This window comes from Cydia strobilella, chromosome 5 (genome assembly GCF_947568885.1).
Source record: "Cydia strobilella chromosome 5, ilCydStro3.1, whole genome shotgun sequence".
Classification (NCBI taxonomy): Eukaryota; Metazoa; Arthropoda; class Insecta; order Lepidoptera; family Tortricidae; genus Cydia; species Cydia strobilella.
Genome location: NC_086045.1, coordinates 21745623 through 21766517, shown reverse-complemented (window position 1 = coordinate 21766517; position 20895 = coordinate 21745623). Strand labels below are relative to the sequence as shown.

Here is a 20895-nt window from a genome sequence, read left to right as displayed (position 1 = left end):
GTGGTCACAGTAAATTTACTGCCATCTTTCGACACATAATTAAAACTAAAAATGAAAATGAATAAAACTATCAAAAACAACACATACCTATATTATATGGATAAATGATTTTTCATTTTTATTTTTTATTATTTTTAGAACGCCATATGACTTCGCCCCATGTTCTTTCACTGATGTGTTAGAATTGTTAAATATCAAACGGTGTCGCCATCTATTCGAGCATAATTTTTTCTTGATTTTCCCAGGTAAGTAGGTATGTTTTTCTTAGAATTTACTTATCTTATACGTAGTTACAGTAGCGGAAAATAATCTATAATAGACGCGGGTTCGATTTCCGCCTCGGCCACCGGCCACCTTTAAAAGTGGAAAAATTACTGCCCTGAGTTAGGCTTGAACTCACGGCCTTTGGATCGATACTCCAGCGCCCGACCTCAAGACCTCATCCATAGTCAACAAATCTTCCCACTATGTGGGTCTAGGGGACCCTAGCGACATCTACCGTAACTAGCGTTATACTTCTTAAACAACCACCGGTTCTAAGTCATATTGAAATTCACCAGTTACGATGTGTACCCATTTTAAATTAATTTTTAATCTAACCTTTATAGCATCCTTCGCATATGTTTCTGCTTGTTAAAAATTTATAGGGGATATAACTGCAATGTTCTGCCACCAGAGTGCATCACTAGCGCGTTTAGTAAACCATAGAGTAACTTATACATACTGTGCCTTTAACAGTTTTTTGACAAGTTTTCAGAGATAATAAAATATGACATTGATGCATAAAGGCGGTTTGTTTAAACAGTACGTACCGGGAAACGCGGGAAATTTCGCTATCTGCCTCTTTATCGCTCAAATATGCAAGAGCGACAGAGATGTTAGATAACGAAATTTCGATTTTCTTGTTTCCGCGATAGACCATCAGATTGTGGTAGTGGCAGCTGCGCAGAGTTTCGCGTAATATTCCCTTACTTACTTACTTACTGCTGTGGCGCGACGACCCGAAGTGGATCTTGGCCTCCGACACCAAAGACCGCCATGCTACTCTGTCCTAAGCCGTTTCTGTCCAGTCGACGGCGCCGAGTTCGGTGAGGTCTTTCTGCGCTTCGTCTCTCCAGGGCGTCCTAGGGCGTCCAGACGGTCTTCGGCCACTTGGTACTCCAGAGTACTCCCTCCAGACTGCGCGATCTTCCCCCATCCGGACTACGTGCCCGAGCCATCGGAGCCTGGCGGCTTTCGTTTCTCCAATGATGTTCGGCTCGGACACCAGATCTTCAATCTCCTGGTTCTTGCGGAGTCTCCAGGTTCCACCCTCTCGACGTGTGGGTCCCAATATCTTGCGGTAGATCTTCCGCTCGGCTACCAGCAGCGCGCGCAATATTCCCTAGTGTATAGTAATGTAAACTAACCTAAACTATTATTAAATACTCAGCTGAAGAAACGGATAAAACTGCGGACGCCATAATCGAAATCGGGATCTGTCAGTTGGCTATCAACAACCTAAACAACGCCCAGAAGACGTTCGAGCGTGCGTTCAAGATACACACCGAAAGCAACAACATCGAGGGCATATGCGATTGTAAAATGCACATGGCGGCTGTTATGCAAAAGTAGGTTTTCTCAGGATACTCAGTACTCTCAGGATATTGTAGTTAAAATGCATTTGAGCTTATTGGGACGTGAAGTCCGTGCATTAATCGATCCGTTGGTTCGAGACTATACAATATTATACCTAATTAGCCCAGGGGTTCATGGCGTTAGGCGCGATAGCTAAAGACGCCGGCTCGAATCCGGCCTTCACCACTGGAGAGCTTCGTCACTTTTTCTTTAATATATGAATCTATTACAGTTTATACTTTATATGTAGGTATATAGTAGTAGTAGTATCGTTGTCTGAGTACCTATAATACAAGCCTTCTTGAGATTACTGTGGGACTTAGTCAATATGTGTAAGAAAAAGAATGTCCTGTAATATTTATTATTTATTTTACATCCCTCGCTACGCATCCTCGTACATCTGCGGTGTTTCCAGCCTTATTCTCGGCTAGCTCAGTAGTAGAAATAAGATTTTTAAAATGTATTCAGATTAGGCGACCACGAGACGGCAGCCAAGCTACTGACGGAGATGGGCAGTATGGCGATGGAGCACGGCCTCAGGCTGCAGCTCGGCCGCGCGCTGCATCTCATAGGAGAGCTGCATCTCAGACGCGAACGACCCGAACTGGGCACCCAACACTTGAAGGAAGCGTTCGCCTGTTTTATGGGATTCAATTGGCAGTTTGTAAGTATTTTAAAATGAAAGGGAACGAAGACACGTGACCACTTCTCCATACAAGCGTAGTCCCTATTTTCTTCCCTGGATATTAACATCATCATCGTCATCATAACTCTTAAGAGCCTGGCTCTTGTCGGTGGAGTAACCGCCACTCCGTTCTTCTTTCTGCCACTGTTTTGAGCTTCTGATACGTCACTACGTTGATTTTCTCTTTGGCTTGGTCCAAAAACGCACGTCTCGGTCTTCCTCTGCCTCCCCTTTGTTCTATTCTTCCTTCTATTATAGACTTTATGTAAGTATCGTGCCGTATCAGGTGCCCCAACATGTTTCCCCTTCTGTTTTCAATTATTCTCAGCAGAGATCGCTTCTCACCTACCAAATCCAATACTTCTGCATTCGTTTTCCTCTCTTTCCAGCTTATACCTTCCATTCTTCTTCATGTCCACATTTCAAAAGCGCTTAATCTAACATAACATCAAATATTTTTTGTAACAATTTGTTTCAACAATAAAAACACAATTTGTTGTATATTAACCACAGGAACCCTTTTGTTTTGTTAAGATTTTTTTAATTATTTGAGTTAGGAGCTTTCAAATTATTTTATTGAATTAGTATTTTTGTTCGTTACTCTTGTGTTAATTAAATAAAAAAGGCAAACAAAGGGGCAATGGTTAATATATAATAAATTGCGTAAAAATATTTTACTTAATGTTTAAATGCAGGGAGGAAAATGGGGATTACATTTGGATGGAGAAGCGATTATCCACTATCATCTTAACACTATACATTTATTATTAGATAATGAGTGCAACAATGGTACCGCTTGAAAAGTTGGAAAGATTAGACGAAAGTAGGAAAAGGTTGATTTCCATATTTCGTTAAAAAAATACGTCGTTTTAGCCAGGCGCACAGGCATCGATGGATATTGGTAATATTGGAAGTGAGTTGGGCATAATTTTTGAGAACAAAACAGAGGTTTATGAGGAGGAAGCGGAACAATCAAGGTTAATGATGGCGATATCTTCAGGTACTTTCATAAATTTTTATACCTACATGAAAAAATCTTTATTGCTAACATTTCTCCCGTCTTAAGTATACGGGATGGACTCTTTAAATGGGGCACTGAGAGCAGCTACCAGATCCCTGCTACACCAACATGGTCTTAGAAGATCTTCCCTAACTTTTGAATAAAGCACTTCAAGCTAAAACTAAGAAGCTTTCGATCCTGAGTAGAAATGGAATCAATTAGCATAAACATTTTTTTTGGATAATTTACTATTTTTTCGCTGGCTGTAAATTTTTCTCGAAATCTGTAAATAGCCATAATATTAAAAAGTTAGGGATGGTCTAGTGAAAAGCTAAGACCATTTTGGCATAGCAGCGCGGGATCTGGTAGCTGCGCTCAGTGTCCGATTTAAAAAATCCACCCAGTATAGCATGGGTATTTTTTAAAACACTTTCTTACTTACTTCGCTGGCTCAGCGACCCGAAGCGGATCTTGGGCTCCGATACTAAATTTCGCCATTAGTTCCTATCCTGTGCGATCCGACGCCATTCAGCCGCTTGGAAGTCACATAGGTCTTCCTGGACCTCATCGATCCACCGCTCGAAGGAATTAGTAATGGAGTACGCATCGCTACATCTTTCCTAACAAAAAAATCTGCCGTTTTTCGAGGGGGACGAGGTAGCACTCATATAAAGATACTAACTACAAATGCATCTTTTCCCCTCGTTACTATGCACCCATACTAAAACAAGACTACAACACTAAGTTAAATTAGCACACTAAGTCCATCCAGTAATTTACTCTTTGTCTAACTCTTTTTTAAGGTCAAGAGAAGATGTCATCATATTTCAGTATTCTAAAGGAAGCCAAAGACTGTACGATAGCTAAAATGAAGATTATTGAATGGAAGCTGTCTCTTGCCCCTTGGTGGATGAAGAGAACACACCATAACTTCTTGCCCTGTCCGTGCGCACAGCATCACCGAACACCATTGGATGTGTTAAGGTAGGTCTGGGCCGATATTTATTTTGTTGTCGATTTTTTGTGTCAGATTTCGATAAAATTTGGTGTATAGATAGAGTTCCCTATTTAGTACGATATTAGCGCAATTTTACCTTAATAACCTTCCACTGAGTACACTTCGTAACTTAACGGAGCAAGTTGTCATTACGTAAGAAGAGCTCTTCAATCCAGCCAAATTTTATTCGAATCTAACGAAAAAAATAACGACAATACAATAAAAATCGGCCCATCTACTATTTGATTTACAATTATAATGTTCTGTATTCTGTACTGTTATCATATTTTCAAGATTATGACAATGTAATTTTAATCATTATCATAAATATAGAACAAAGTTGGAGTTTGAACGGAAACAAATGGAGATGCAATCAAGAGAGGAAACTCTGCAGAGAAATAAAAGTGCTCAGCAATTGACAAGTGAAAATGTTTTATAGAGCAAATATTTGTTTCCTAAGGCTGATTTGCCTTAAGGCTGTAATAAGGTAAATAATACGATTATATTTTTCTATGCCAATTTTTATTGGATCATCACAAGAATATTAGCTATTTACAAACGTTTTATTACCAAGTAGTTTGAGCAAACAAGATAGTCGGACACAATTGAGCTATTTGAGCCATCCTTGCACCGAGTTTTTATCTATTACTATTCCGTGAAGAATGCTACCACCATTTTTTCAACGTTCTTAAAAATATAATTAACAATAATTTAGTCAGTACTGGTATCACAAGCTCTGTTCTAATTCTAAGAACCGTAAAAAATGTAAACACTTTTACTAATAGGGTACCTACCAACAAATATATTAATATATATTAATTCGTTTTAGTTAAAGTCCCGTGAGTTAGTAAGCCTTCGCGAGCCTCTTGCGAGGCTGTAGCTTCACTTTAAAACCTTCTGCGCGTTTTAATATGATGTCGGCCTGCAGTTTAAAGTCAGATTCTTTGAGGTCGGACTGCACGCGGAAGTTTCTCAGGATGGTGGATAGAATGATCTTGAGCTTCAGCATAGCGTATTTACGTCCTGTTGGCAATAAATTTAATTAATATCACAGTAGAAGATGAACATTTTATTTGTAGATAAGAATAAGTACTGTCCGCGCGCCAATTCCGTGCATTCGGAGGTCGAGGAAGTGGGAGGGTGTGCGCCGCGCCCGTACGTACAAAATGACACCACTCTGTCATGACGCCCAACATTCCTAACACTCCTCAGCCGTTAAATGAGTGATCACTTACCGACACAACTCCTGGGTCCGGCGGAGAAGGGCACGAACGCGTAGTAATGACGGTTGGCAGAACGCTCAGGGAGGAAATTGTCAGGGTCGAATTTGTTGGGGTTGGGGTATACGTCGGGACGGCGGTGCAGCTTGTATGTTGTGATGATCACGGTGGTGCCAGCGGGTATTTTCTTGCCGTTGGATGCTGTATATAAAATTAATATTATACGCATTTATATTATATTTATATTATAATAACAAATGTATTCCTTGACAAATATTTTAATACTTACGCATAGTGATATCTTGCTTGATGTGTCGAGCGATGACAGGTACTGGCGGGTACATCCTAAGGGTCTCCATGAGACACCTTTCGAGGTATTTCATCTCAAGGGTGTCTTGGAAAGTGGCGGGGCGGTCGGAGTCCCCGAAGATTTGGTCCAGCTCCTCGATAACTTTGTCTTGGATGTCTTGGTGCACTCCCATCATGGACAAGAAGAAGCTGCTGCCGGCAGCAGTGGTGTCGTGACCCTAAATTAAAAATAAATTATATGCCTTCTCATTATCGGTGGTAAGGGAATCCACACAGTGATATTGAATTCAAAATAAATTAAGAGTTCAATACCTACTAACGCGAACCTGCTTTCCGGCGTAATTATAAATTAAAACCTAGTTACATGCACAGAGCTAGAATTTAAAAATATAAGCGCCAGACTCTAATTGGTTAAGTTCACCAGTTCACCATCATATAGGCTAATAACATATAGGCTAATAAATAACAGGTAAAACTCACCTCAAACATGATTGTGTCGACTTGCTCCTTGATTTCCTCGTCGGAGATAACGACTCCGCTTTGCGAGCTCTCTAAGAGCAAGTCAAGGAAAGCCAGACGCTTCTTTTGTCCGACGTCATTGTCCTCAACGTCCAAGTCGTCTTTCAGACCAGAGGCCTGACCGAAAGACAGACCCTCTACTGACGTTTCCTTGGCAGGTTCGGCAGAAGATGAGTTGGATTCAGTGTACTCATTCAAGATGGTGGCCTTCTTGCCAGATTTGAACTCTTCCTTCTTCCTTGAGATGACCTAAAGGTTAAAATAAAATTACATAAATATTAAATCAAATAAAATTATTGCTTAGCCCCTGGTAACAAGTATACGATATTTTATTTATTTATTTATTCTACCTATATATTAAAATCTTACATTACATCAGACAGAAAAGTGCCGTGAAACCCTATCGGGTTTGTATCGACACTGCATTCGTGGATACATTTTACATTTAAACATTATTTACATAAAAAAATTAAAAAATGATATAAAGTTAAAAATGAGATTACTTAATTACAAGAAATAAGATTATCGGCGGGTAAAACAAAATAGCTCCCACTCAAATACACAACCGGCATATTTATTTTTCTTTTCAGAGCCCGGTAACGATTTTGGAACAAAAATGTAAATTTGACAGATTTAGTCGTTGAAATTATACACGTTTTGTTACGTAATATCTAAATAACAAGTATTGGTTTCTATTAGCACGTCTTCTCATCTTGCCTTTTAATAATGAGGTCGCAAGCGTGCGTCATTCACCGGTAATATATTATTATGAATAGTACAATCCGATTAGGTGAATTAGGTCTAACCTCGAAATCCCGCCAAAGTTATGAAATTTGGTATGTATGTTAATCATAGAGTAACTTATACTAGAGCGGTACTGTCATAGTTAATTTTTAACCCCAGTAAATTCATTGCCATCTGTCGACACACTTTAAAACTAAAAATTAAGATTTATAAAAATACGATAAAATGTATTTAAATATGGGTAAATGATTTTTTTTATTTGAATTAATAATTTTTATATGATTTTGACCTATGTTCTTTCACTGGTATGCGTTAAAATTGTTAAATAACAAACGAAACAGTCAACGCCATCTATACGACAGTGGGCCAAAACTAGTGGCGCCCTCTGAACGAGAATCAAATTTTCTTAATTTTCGAGGCACGTTTTTTCCTTAGACTGTAAACATCTATTACGGAGTTATATCTATCTTTGATGTTAATTAAAGGTCTCTTTTTCATGTCCACACTATTTGACATTTGGAAAATGTGTACCACCCTGGAGATGCGTTTTACTCTAAATATACGTTCTTTATGAAAATATGGTGTAAGGCAACATTAAAGCTTATTAAATTCTACACAAAAAGTCCTAAATATCTTTGCGGAAAAAATACATCTTGTTATAGAAAATAATAGCTGAATCCAGATTTAGCGCTTATACCCTTTCAGGGGATATTCTCTTAATAGGAAACTTGTAGGAATATGAGTTCCATTTTTGTCTATACATTTGTACCAAAGAGGATATAATAGGTACTGTCATAGTAAATTTTGTAACCACAGTAAATTCACTGCCATCTATCGACACACTTTAAAACTAAAAATGAAGATTTATAAAAATACGATAAAATGTATTTAAATATGGATAAATGATTTTTTTTATTTGCATTAATTATTTTTATGATTTTGACCCATGTTCTTTCACTGATATGCGTTAAAATTGTTAAATAACAAACAAAACCGTCAACGCCCTCTATACGAGAGTAGGCCAAAGGTAGCGCCATCTGATCGAGAATCAAATTTTCTTGATTTTCGAGGCACGTTTTTTCCTTAGACTGTATCTATCTATTACGGAGTTATATCTATCTTTGATTTGTACACGTTATACCCCAATATCAACATTTTACTCGACTGCGACTTAAACAGAAAGTAGGGTTATGGGTTTAAATACCGATAATCAGTACACCCTGTAGCTCAGGATACTGGACGATTTTCTTTAAATGACGTATCGGTAGATTCCTCTTGCCCTTCACAGCCTGTTTACACTTGTTTTATTAAAGAAAAATCAATACAGCCGCCTTGAGAGGATGCCGAATATTAAATCATATTTTTACTTCTACCGCCTAAACTTGAGTGGATTTCAATGAAATAGACACCAGTAGATCCATAATTGGTACACTAGTGCTATGCAATACAAATTTACTAAAATAAATGGAGGAAAAATATTTAGGACTTAAAAATGTGACTGCAAAAACAGATTTTAGGTCTTAAATGGGGTTTAAACAATAGTGACAGTAACGAAATTTGACACCTACAATTTCAGGGCTCCCTGTTTGCGTGTCATAAAATTGGAGCTTCGGGGACCACGGGGATCAAACGCTATCTTGAAAAGTATAAGTCTTTTTTGGTTTTTCTTTTTTTCTCGGAATATTTGGGTTTAATGTAAATACGGTGTATGACGAAACGAAAGCTTATTAAATTCCACACTAAAAAGGTACACCACAATGTCCCAAAAACGAAGCCTTTTTCTAGAAATAGGGCAATCATTTCTAATTAACTGTTTTAAAAAAACTGATGTAGAAAGCGGCAAGATGAGAAGACGTGCTGATAGGAAACCAGTACACAGACTTGTTATTTCTATTACGAATCAAAAGTTGTACAATTTCAGCGACTATATCTATCAATTCGATAACGGGCTCTTTAGAAATAATTTAATACCTTCTTGGTAAGCCCATGGATGGTGCTCAGAAGCTTGGTTTGGTTCTTGGCGTATTGGGTGAGGCCAAAAAGTAGATCGGGTCTCAGCCAAATCTTGGTGTGTCTCAAATGCAGGATGTCGCACATCTTCATAACCGCCATAGCGTATTCAAAGCCGCTCTGGTCCTGTGTGCTCTTGCTGACTCCCATAGCGGTTTCTGTGAACATTAAAGGTGAAAAGAGCTATTAACCTTCAAGGGTTTCAGTACGTTGCTTAACGAACGTCATAATGGGGGCTACAAGTAACAGTTGACGCCGTCGATGGCGAGAACTGCCCATTATGTGGTGCGACGTGAGTCCGTGGGGGGTCGCCTCACTTGACACACCGCTTACCTTCTACGCGTATTTCCTCTTAGACCGTCATACAATAATAAATACAAACAATTATAGTGTAATGTATCATTGCAAGGAAGTAATTCCATACAATCTCGGTAATTGTTGTCGTAAACAACCTGCGAAGGCAAGGTAGTGGACGGTATTCTCTATTTACCGCGATTCCAGTAATATAGGTAATTTTATTTCACAATTATTATTTTGTTGATTATTTTGACCGAGAAAGAGATGGCGGGACGATTTGGATGCGTTCCAGCGGGATTGGCGGGATTTTGCTCAGCACAGGGAGGATTGGAAAGGGAGAGGTGAGGCCTTTGCCCAGCAGTGGGGCTGACACATAGGCTGATAAGAAAAAAATTGAAACCTAATCGAGTGTTTTAGCAAATCATTCAGCAATCGGGAATGCAAAACCGGTTTTTAATTGTATTAAAAAAAAAACTGGTTAATAACCGGTTATTAACCGAAACTTCATACAAATAAAAACCGGTTTGCATTCCCTATTCAGCAAATACGTTATCAAACATAATTCTCTTCATCGGATATAAACAAGTTAATTATTCAAATTAGTCTGAGCTGATCACAAACTGGATTCTCTAGCATCGCTAAACGTGTCACGGTTAAGTATTATTGCAGATTTTATAATATTGCCAATCTACAGTTGACAATGTTAGCAACTTTGTAACGTTTATACCGTTGAAGATCAGTGAGGATCTGGGGGCACGGCAGGGCCCCCGCCAAGTCGAACAAACCAAAGAGGCACGGCCGTACCATCCTTTTCTCGAAGCCATTCAGGCCATTTTCGATGTCCTGTAATTTTGTGCTGGCTAAAGCTAGAGCCCTGAATTTTCAGTGACATATAGGGCATGATATGGCTTACATATATTCCCAAGAGCATTCAATTTGAACTTGTAGTTTAAGAATTATTGCACGTCAAAGTTCTAAGTTGGCCAAGTCATTATAAATACGTATTAAAAATTAAAGATATCTAATATTGATGCGGTTTTAACACCCCCTGGCACTGACTAAAACAACCAACTTGGTATCACATTACATCTCTACTTTTTTGTAGTAGAAGTATTGCGTTGCGAGACTGGCATCTTTTTACATGTAATGTTTTTGATGGGATATAAGTATACTAGATATATGAGAATTCGCGAATTACTCATCATATAAACATTAATGGTTCGCAGGTTTCGCAAACGTGATCATTTGCGTCAAAAGCACGCTTAGCAAATGGCGTGGCCTATGTGGTCACCGCTTCACTAGCTAAGTACGTGCGAGACATCGAAATCACTTCATTTTTATTAGGGTTCCGTACCCAAAGGGTAAAAAGTGTAAAAACCGTACCCTATTACTAAGACTCCTCTGTCCGTCTGTCGGTTTGTCTGTCTGTCTGTTTGTCTGGCTGTCCGTCTGTCTGTCACCAGGTTGTATCTCACGAGCTAGATGGTTGAAATTTACACAGATGATGTATTTCTGTTGCCGCTATAACAAAAAGTCAAATCAAGTTTTTAAAAGTCGCTGAACAAATCGTCGCTATACTTACTCAACCTCATATCTGCAACAATCATCTGATGGAAATGTCGCTTTTCTTTCATTCGGAATACGGGTGTTTTCGTCATCAAATGAGTGTTCAAGTGTTGCAGATACGAGGTTGAAAGTATAACGGCGAAATGTTGGTCAGTATGAGGACAGTTTAATTTAATTTTACTACAGTTTAATTTTTTACCCGTACAGGCCACACCCGGTATATATCGTAATTAAATTTTTCCTTGTCATGTATGATTAATGTTGTTACACATTTACAATTTAAATACTGAGATTAAATTTGTAAAGCAACATTGAACCTGCACGTACGTCTTTAGCACGGCTGGAGAAGAATATATATGAGATAGGCTTCCGTATTAGGCAATGGGATACCGACTACGAGTCCAGATGTATTCGTCACCGCTTTTTGAGTCTCCAGAATAGAAGAGTATTATTAGACATCACTGCACTATGTGATATACTCTCAGGTCGCATTGACAGTCCTTCTTTGCTGTCGGAGATCAATTTCTCAGTGCCATCTATTAGAACGCGTAATTCCGAGCGCTGCCTGTTTAGTCTACCCAGAGTTCATACCAACTATGCTCAAAATTCGCCCATAAATCGTATTCTAAAACTTTATAATAAACATAATATTGTCTTCGGTTACCGCGATAGTTACTCATGAAATAAAACTATGAAAACGGATTATATCGGGATTTTTTTTTTTCTCTACCACCAGCTTGGGATCCTGTAGTCCACCTGATAAAGGAGCAAGCGAGACATAGACTGTGAGACCGTAGTGTTGGATGATGCTGGACATTCTGATGTTTTGAAAAGATGTGTCCCGCCGAGTTTGTTGCCGGTCCCATATTGGGATACCCTCCTACAATTTAGGAGGGAATTAAATCTTCTCGGGTCCGTGGTGTAGGGTTGGAGCCGGCATAGTTTATTTTTATCGCGTATATATATATATCTTTACTTGAAAAATAATTATAGTGTATAACTAGCCTTATGAACCGATTTTGCATGTACAACCAGCCTTAAAGTTTGTAGTCTATGATTGTTCATTATTTTAGTATGTGGGTATTTTTGCATTTTGTAATTTTTCCTCAGTCACCCGTTGACCACGAACGCTGTAAAGAGTTCGAAACGTCGGGATGTATTATAAATTCAATATACGCGATATAATCCGTTTTCATAGTTTTATTTCATTTATAATAAACAATTTAGTAGTATCGACTTGTTCGACTGCACAAAACCAACTTTAAAAAAATGAGTTCAGTCACTGCTACTGAAATATAAAAATAACGACAATTGACGAAATCTAACTAGGTAAATAATTACAAACCTTAATCTTTCCGTCTTCCATTACACACTCAGTCACAGTCACATACACACACACACGAACACGCACACACAATCACTCAAAACACACACGTACACATGTTATGCAAGCCATATCTAGTTTGTATAGAATGCTTTTTTACTCCCTTCTTTTTTTTGTGTTTCCACTTAGTTATTGCATGTTAATTGTACTTTTGTGGACATTAGTTATTGGCTATGTTTTCTGTTCACTATGATTTGTATAAATTTTTGTATTGCTGTTGATGCCCCAATAAAATAAAAAAAAACGTTATTTTAAACCCTTTGTTATGATAATACGCAATGCTATTAAAACTCAATTAAGTGAATTCGGTAATAACTTAAGTTCTTATCGAGACAGGATTGAACAATACTCGTAATAGATTTAGGCGTTACGGTCTGAGTTTTATAGAACCACGTTATTAAACTAGAAAATTTCCATCGTCTGTGTATTAGTTAATTACCTTATGTGTGTTCATTAAAAGCATTGACTTATTTTCTATTGAATTTAATTACTTAGCAATATGATATGACGATCATTATTGGAAGTATCCATATTATTGACTTATGTTGGCATTAAATTAATTTACAAATGTTCTCATTATATTATATAAAAATATTAATCGGTATGGGTTACTCGGCTTTTCTTTCGACAAATTCGATCTAGTTAGTTAGTTAGTTTTGCTGGGCATTTTCCGCAAATCGACATCCAAATGTGCCTATTTTGCGTGAGACGAGGTAGCGCTACTCTAACCACCCCGGCTCCTCCACGAAGCCTAGCAAAGTCTTCAGGTTGCTAGCTGCCTCCTTCAGTGTACAATGGATTCCCTAGGTTAGGCTAGTTAGTCAACAAAGTAAGTTACCAAGCAGAATTTCTACGGTGCATTCGCTCATATAATCGTGGCAGTCGAAGTCTGCGGTTTCCTTCTTCAGCTTCTCCACCACAGCTCGGGAGTTCGCGTTGAACAGGTCGATAAAGCTCTTGAGCACGTTCAAGTGGAAGGTGGGGGCGATCAGTTTGCGGTGAGAACGCCACTTTTGACCTTAAATAAAAGATTAATTCAAAAACTGCTATAGATTCAAAAGTATGATGCAAAAATGTGTGGAAGAGTTATTTACATGTACACAGAGAAGAACTGTTTATAAAGATATAAGTTGCTACGTTACCAATAATTTATTCTCTCATCTGACAGTTTTATATAAATAATCTAGGATGAACTACCGTTACCTAGTTGGCGTTTGTAACAGCGCCATCTTTCATGAAATTTGGACATCAAACTAAACAAGAACTGAGCATAATAATGTAACGGAATGGCTTGTGCCTGAGCCGTTGCTGTCAGACTTCTCACTCCCGTTCCGTTTCGCGTGTAGTGTACTACATTAAGAGCAGAATCATTACGGAATAGTTCGGTCTAGTACCGTGGAGGGAATTGAGTCTTTGACTTTAGTACATGTAAGTACTACACAAGATTTACCAGTGCTGATGAGAAGACCGTTTCCAAGCCAGGGCTTGAAGAATCGGTATTCGTCGGCCTTGTCGATGAGCACGTGGCTGCTGAGTATCAGCTCAACGTCCCGGGGGTCGTAAAGGAACACTAGCAGTCTTGGCCCGATCCATAGCTTTACCATGCCTTCTTTATCGAATTCCGCGCTCTTCGCGACGAGATTCTTGAAGATATCTAAAAACATACAACAGGTATGTAGTTAAGTTTTATCATAAGATTTAATAGCGATGTTGGCTGTAGTTAAAATAAATTAGTTTTCACGCTATGGATGAAATAAGGTTCAGTCAGACATCCTAGCATGAGTTGCGTTCTCGCACGCGACTCCATACATCTAGCGCGATTTCAAGTATGGACTCGCGCGCGAGAACACTACTCATGCTAGCCGGTCAGCAATACTATTAGCTTGGCACTTTAAATTTCGATGAAATGGGGTACCTTTTCTCTGCAGCTGACTGTACTAGAAAATTAATGGAAAATTATAAACCCAAGTCATTTTTGGACAGAATTTGTATTTATAAATCACTTAATAATAACTACGAAGAACAGAGGTAATTTGACATTAATGGCGATCTGACGTCATTGCCTGGTATTTCATATGTCTCCTCTATGATATCGTTTTGATAGTTCGAAACATAAGCTAATGGGATTGGCAACTGTCAAAGGTTTGCAGAGATGGCGCCATCATAGCATTGCTCCGAGCAATTATTAGGGTTGGCACAACTTGACGTCCCTTTGCGTGCACGACCACAGATAAGATAATGCCTTGAATTTTGACAACCCCAAGTAGCCGAAAGGGATAGTGCCATATATTAGAAAGGGATAGCATCGACCCTGAACCGCTGTCAAACTTCTAGGAAATTTCCTTTCTGTACGGTAGTACTATCATTTATTCTGTGACAATACTATTATTTTGCTATGGAACTGTCGTTGACTTGTTGCTTTCGGCACTTACCATCAGAACCGCCGGTGAATTCAAGGGCGTTTCCGAGAAGGGGTAGGCCGGGGGGTCCGTCGATTTTCTCGGCTAATTCGTACATGTGTCGCCTGGACATTCTCCAGTAGGCGTACCATAGGATGAGGGCAGGCACGAGAAGCATGTAAAACATGCTGGTTGCCGCCCATGTGGTGCTCGCGGCAACGCTTTCCGCTGCTGTGTAACTCATTTTGGTGGATTTTGCTCTGTAAACAAAGAGTAAACTTTAATTAAGAACGCTGCTGGTAAAAAAACCGGCCAAGTGCGAGTCGGACTCGCGCACGGACTTCCGTACCATTACGGAAAAAACAGCAAAAAAATCACGTTTGTTGTATGGGCCCCATTTCAATATTTATATTATTCTGTTTATAGTATTTGTTGTTATAGCAGCAACAGAAATACATCATCTGTGAAAATTTCAACTGTCTAGCTATCACGGTTCATGAGATACAACCTGGTGACAGACAGACAGACGGACAGACGGACAGCGGAGTCTTAGTAATAGGGTCCCGTTTTTACCCTTTGGGTACGGAACCCTACAAAGAATGTGGACGCATTCGGTACACCACCGTTAACCCTAAGTCCATATAGCGGCAACATACATGCCATCATAATACTTTAAACAAGAAGGCATCTCAACAATAGGAATTACGGTATGAAATCGAACGATTAGAAATTGTCAAATGGTTTAAGGGTTATGCCGTTATTCATAAACGTTCCAAAATCCTCAAATAATATTATCCGTTTCTTATCATTCGTCAATTTGATATTTGTGTTATTAGGAAAGTATAAAACGTATTTAGCTTATGGTCACGTAGCACACGAGTGGTTGAACTCCTATACCGGTTTAAAGAAAATAAATTAAATCCTTGTTTTTTAAAATTCTTTCAATCCATGATTTCAAGTGTCTCTGAACCCTTTTGATAGGTACAAAGTTATTGGAACAGGTTAGGTAAGGTTTGGTGACGTCAATGGCTGCGAACTTGTTTCAAATATGTAAATTTGGTAGTATAATTTGTTATTATAATTGCAAAATTACGAGAATTTGCGTCATACAACCAATCTTGATATGTTGAACATTTTATATGTAATTTTACGACAATATTGGATTGTGTTGTCCGATCGCTGAATAGTCGCCCATTATAATCTTCTATTCTATCTTAATATTAATCTTAATCTAATTAACCGGATCCAAAGGTGCCCATCACGCTCGCCGCGTTGCCACGTTGAACCGCGATGGATATCCTTTGCATCAAGAAGGACCCAGAGCGAGGATCCAAGCCTATCTCCCATCTATCTTAATTAATTCACGTAAAGGTACCTCCTACTATTGTATCTACCGCTAAAGTGCTTAAAACTAATGAGGTATTTATATACTTTTCTTGAACACATAGCCGTATGCTTCTAAGTCCCAATGTTCTTGTACAACGGAATAAAAAATCCGGCCAAGTGCGAGTCGGACTCGCGCACAAAGGGTTCCGTACCATTACGGAATAAAACAGCAAAAAAAATCACGTTTGTTGTATGGGAGCCCCATTTAAATAGTTATATTATTTTGTTTTTAGTATTTGTTGTTATAGCGGCAACAGAAATACATCATCTTTGAAAATTTCAACTGCCTAACTATCACGGTTCATGAGATACAGCCTGGTGACAGACAGACGGACAGACGGACAGCGGAGTCTTAGTAATAGGGTCCCGTTTTTACCCTTTGGGTACGGAACCCTAAAAACGCTCCAAATTCAAAATTGCAGAAATGATGATAATTATAATTGTGCCTTTTTCAACCAAAATGGTACTTATTGTCGGTTGTGAATAAGGCGCTATTTCCATATAGCTTCAATTCGAAATCAACCTTATCGACAAGCGACAATGTGGTACCTTTTGGTTGAAAACGTCAGATATATGTAAAGTAAACATTTAATTGTTTATACGTAGTTGAATGTGCATCATTACGAGTATAGGCAGGTAATAAAGAACCACTTCTGAGTTGTCGGGGTTAACTGGTTATTCTGCTAAGGTTATGCGTATGCACATATTTTTAATCATATTTCTGTATTAGATTTAATTGTATAGTCCGACAAGAAATTGTGGAGAATCATTGAGAGCGCCACTTCCTACGTAACTGTCACATTTTTGACGTAAAATGCAGCATGGCAACAATTTAGTATGGAATTTTTTTAGTTCCATTTTATTTAATTTCTACTATTTTATGCCGCACTATAAATGTAGTGTCATAATGTGCGTGGTAGTGGGTATTAAGATACCTACTATGCATTAAATGGGCATTTGTATGTACCCAACTGGCATTTTATATTTTGGAATTTGCATATTATTTCCACTCAGAATCACGAGCTCTTTCGATCCTAATAAAAGACAATAACGAGAAAAAAGTTGTCCCCAAATGTTTTTTTATATCTCATGCTCTGACAGTGGGTCGTTGTTGTTCTAAAAAGTGCGCAGAAGGTGATACGTTTCTGCTCTAGTGCAGAAAGGTGGCGTACTCCTCTGCGTCCCCGTCCCACGAGCAACATGGGTGGAAACAAAATGGAAAAATTGTGTCTTTATTTCCCCGGTTGGTTATTAATCTACTATTTTTTTTCGTTTTGTAACGATCATAGAAGATTGTATTGAAAAAAAAACCGGCCAAGTGCGAGTCGGACTCGCGCACGAAGGGTTCCATACCATTACGGAAAAAACAGCAAAATCACGTTTGTTGTATGGGAGCCCCATTTACATATTTATATTATTCTGTTTTTAGTATTTGTTGTTGTACCATCTGACGAAGCATTTGAACGCCAATTGAGGTCCTTTTTATTGGATATTTGGATAATCCATATAATATTATATAATATTATATTTATTGTAATGCATTGTACTATAATTTGACGACCATTACGAGATACCTAGGTATAACTAGCCATATTGACATCTTTTTCGTAACCATGCTATTATTGACATCGTATATTTATTTCCCAACACTTATTTGACTTTGTGATGAATTTTTATCTGTATTGACATTTGTATATAATAAGTGACGATCATAATATAAATTCGTATAGATTAAGTTAAAATAATTTATAATGTAATTTAATATTATGAAATAAATAAATCTAAATCTAAATCTAGCGGCAACAGAAATAACATCATCTGTGAAAATTTCAACTGTCTAGCTATCACGGTTCATCAGACACAGCCTCATTCATTCATTCATTTTGTTTCGGCACAGCCTGGTGACAGACAGACAGACAGACGGACATACGGACAGACGGACAGCGGAGTTTTAGTAATAGGGTCCCGTTTTTACCCTTTGGGTACGGAACCCTAAAAAGTAACCAAATGGACAAACAAATTGGGGCATTTTTTTCTTCAGTAAAAAAGGAAAAAGCTCGTGATGTGATTCTAAGTCATAAAAAAATCCCAATTCTAAACAAACGTTGGAAGTACAATTTTAAATAAAAATGCCCAAATATTAAAACAAAAAATAGTTTTTAACAGCTAACACCATATGCATGTGTAATGAGGTTGGCCGGTCGAAATAATTAGCAGATGGCGCCAGCATAGCTTGTCCTGTCAATCCCTAGAATTGTGTCAATTTTTTTTTAATACCCTGGATGCCAGCCCTTTAAGTCAAATTTCACAGAAAAAGGGGCAAGCTATGATGGCGCCATCTCTGCAAACCTTTGACAGTTGCCAACCCCATTTAATTACCTATTCGGAATTTAAACATTTGTTTTTGCATTCCGTAGATATTATTTCCTATTTTGTCCGTGTGCAAGGTTCTTATATTACCTCGATTCTGGCGACATGCAAAAGAAACTCTATTTTCAACATAATAGGACTAGTTTTCCTCAAAATTTAGTGTTCTAGGCAATGTAAGTAAGGCTAGAATGCTTATGACTCGACCCCGAAGTGGATTTCAAATTGAAATCCATTTAATGCCAATCTGCATTTAACCTCGTAAGACCCACCGTGTAGTTTTTCAATTTTTAATTTGAACCCTATTCTATAAGTAAATTGGAACGAATTTAGTTTAGTTTTGAATGATTCACGGTTAGTTTCACTAGACTTATATTGACCGGGATATAGACCGTGATTACCTTTTGTATTATTTGTGAGCTCCCGCGATATTTAAGCGACCGGACCAACAAGTGTGAATGCGACCTGGTAACGTTGAAAGTGAATGCAGCCGACGCGCAAGAATGAGGGTAGACAGAGCGCTGTCTACACAACTTTGACACCCACCCGCTATCTTCAGTCACCCGTGAACATGATGCATGTAACTGCGTCGAAATATCGGGAGCTCACAAATAATACAAAAGGTAATCACGGTCTATATCCCGGTCAATATAAGTCTAGCGAATTTAGTTTGTTTTACAACGCAGTGATACAAAAGAAATGGTATTCTATTTGTTTCATCAAAAGGTTCAAATTAGATTGCAATGAATATGTACATTTTAATGTACATATAGCCTCACGAAGTTAATGGAGGTGGAAATTAATGCTAGACAAAAAGCTTAATCCTCTCTAGTGCATGTCATATATAATTATTTGTTTTTTTTAATAGCTGTCAATAGAGTTGAATATTATACCTGCCATATATAGGGCTTCATATGAACTAGAGGTTTTGTGTACAGTCGCCATCAGATATATCGGAGCGGCCGAGGTGCTCACAAATATCTGAATCTGAACACGCCTCTATTGTTAAGGCGCTAGAGTGCGTGTTCAGATATTTTTGAGCACCTCGGCCGCTCCAATATCTGATGGCGACTGTACAGCTGCGTAACAATATAATTGGGAGTTGTAACTTTGCTGTATTCGCAGTAAACAAAATTGACCTTCGGAGAACTTGTAAGAAATGAAATGTGTTATTTTATATTTACAGAATTTGTGTATTGTCTTCGGTTACCGCGATAGTTACTCATGAAATAAAACTATGAAAACGGATTATATCGCGTATATTGAATTTATGATACATCCCGACGTTTCGAACCCTTTACAGCGTTCGTGGTCAATATACGCGATATAATCCGTATAGTTTTATTTCATTATTCTTTGTAAGTGCATTAGGTATACTTTTATACAATTTTATTTGTTTAAAATTTAGTCAAATAAGTATTATTTACTGCTGCATAATGTTTTTTCCCATATGTTTATTTTGGGTTTTGGACCTACAAAAAGTTCACCGTCAGATATCCCGATTTGGAAAATTGCCTGTTTTTTTTGTTAGGATCGGTAACGTTTAACCTTTAAGAAAAGCTGGAAAAAGCGGCCAGCGAGGAGTGACCCTACTTACGAATCTGTAGGTTGTTAGTTCGAATCCCGGTAAGAGCATTTATTTGGTTACGTAAGGGATATGTTCGCCTTTTGTTCAATGCATCCCTGTTATGAAAACATGTTTTGTGTTATAAAATCTTTTTTACCTACTACCCACTTAGTACCGGCTTAGCAAAAAACTTCAAAATTTTTCACATCACTAATTTTACACCACTTTAACATTTACCAAATATTAAAAAAAATAGGCTGGTTCATAACTGTGTTCCCAGGACAGCATTATACACTAATCACTGTTATGTTATGTGCATGAAACTTTTTAACAAACTACCTGAAGCTATAAGAGAACTACCTGTACATATATTTAGAAATAAATTGATGAAGCTATTGACTGATAAAAGCTATTACAGTGTAAAAGATTTCCTTTCTCAAGATATACAGCCAGATTTGTAGTAGTTTCTTGTTTTAAGATTTTTACATGATAGTACAACCTGTAAGTATAGTACAAAGCAGAATAAGCAACCAATTGTCACTTACCACCCACACTATTGGAACTACATACTTTTTGCAAATAAGTACTTACTTGCATGTTTAATAATGTAAACATTTTATGAATATTTTATTAAATTTTCACTCGTTCACTTTAAAATGATTGTACAAAACTTTCCTACCTTATTGTTCCGCGGACACCCTTCTTAGTTTGCCAGACACTATAACACAAACACGTTATCCCCAAAGGACGCCTTCGATGTCTCAAGAGAGACTATTTACGAACCGCACGCGCATCGATCTATATACGCGTCCGTGGCGTCACGAGCTC

At 38.1% G+C, this 20895-nt stretch overlaps 2 protein-coding genes across 3 annotated transcripts in view; one reads left to right on the top strand and one right to left on the bottom strand.

Annotated features, from left to right (window-relative positions):
* The window catches only part of LOC134741621 (uncharacterized), a 12365-nt gene extending 7555 nt beyond the window's left edge, over nucleotides 1–4810 (top strand). For both annotated transcript variants that reach the window (XM_063674473.1, XM_063674474.1), the window contains exons 6-10: nucleotides 1433–1610; nucleotides 2086–2281; nucleotides 3176–3302; nucleotides 4106–4286; nucleotides 4633–4810. In XM_063674473.1, coding sequence (XP_063530543.1) covers nucleotides 1433–1610; nucleotides 2086–2281; nucleotides 3176–3302; nucleotides 4106–4286; nucleotides 4633–4738 — 788 coding nt within the window. In that variant the 3' untranslated portion in view covers nucleotides 4739–4810. The remainder of the gene's footprint in view (nucleotides 1–1432; nucleotides 1611–2085; nucleotides 2282–3175; nucleotides 3303–4105; nucleotides 4287–4632) is intronic.
* On the bottom strand, nucleotides 4800–20895 carry LOC134741619 (cytochrome P450 4g15). Its single transcript, XM_063674470.1, has 9 exons — nucleotides 20747–20895; nucleotides 14781–15007; nucleotides 13799–14002; nucleotides 13187–13366; nucleotides 9063–9259; nucleotides 6309–6596; nucleotides 5809–6046; nucleotides 5535–5720; nucleotides 4800–5322 (listed from the first exon to the last, which is right to left on the bottom strand). Exons 2-9 carry the CDS (start codon nucleotides 14989–14991, stop codon nucleotides 5144–5146), a joined length of 1683 nt encoding a protein of 560 aa, XP_063530540.1. The 5' UTR covers nucleotides 14992–15007; nucleotides 20747–20895; the 3' UTR covers nucleotides 4800–5143.

Coding starts and splice junctions, on each gene's coding strand:
- LOC134741619 (XM_063674470.1), bottom strand. CDS start 14,991: ATGAGTTACACAGCAGCGGAAAGCGTTGCCGCGAGCACCACATGGGCG. Junction 13,367..13,798: donor CGGTCTTCTCATCAGCACTG/GTAAATCTTGTG, acceptor CTTTTATTTAAG/GTCAAAAGTGGCGTTCTCAC. Junction 6,597..9,062: donor TCCATGGGCTTACCAAGAAG/GTATTAAATTAT, acceptor TTTAACCTTTAG/GTCATCTCAAGGAAGAAGGA.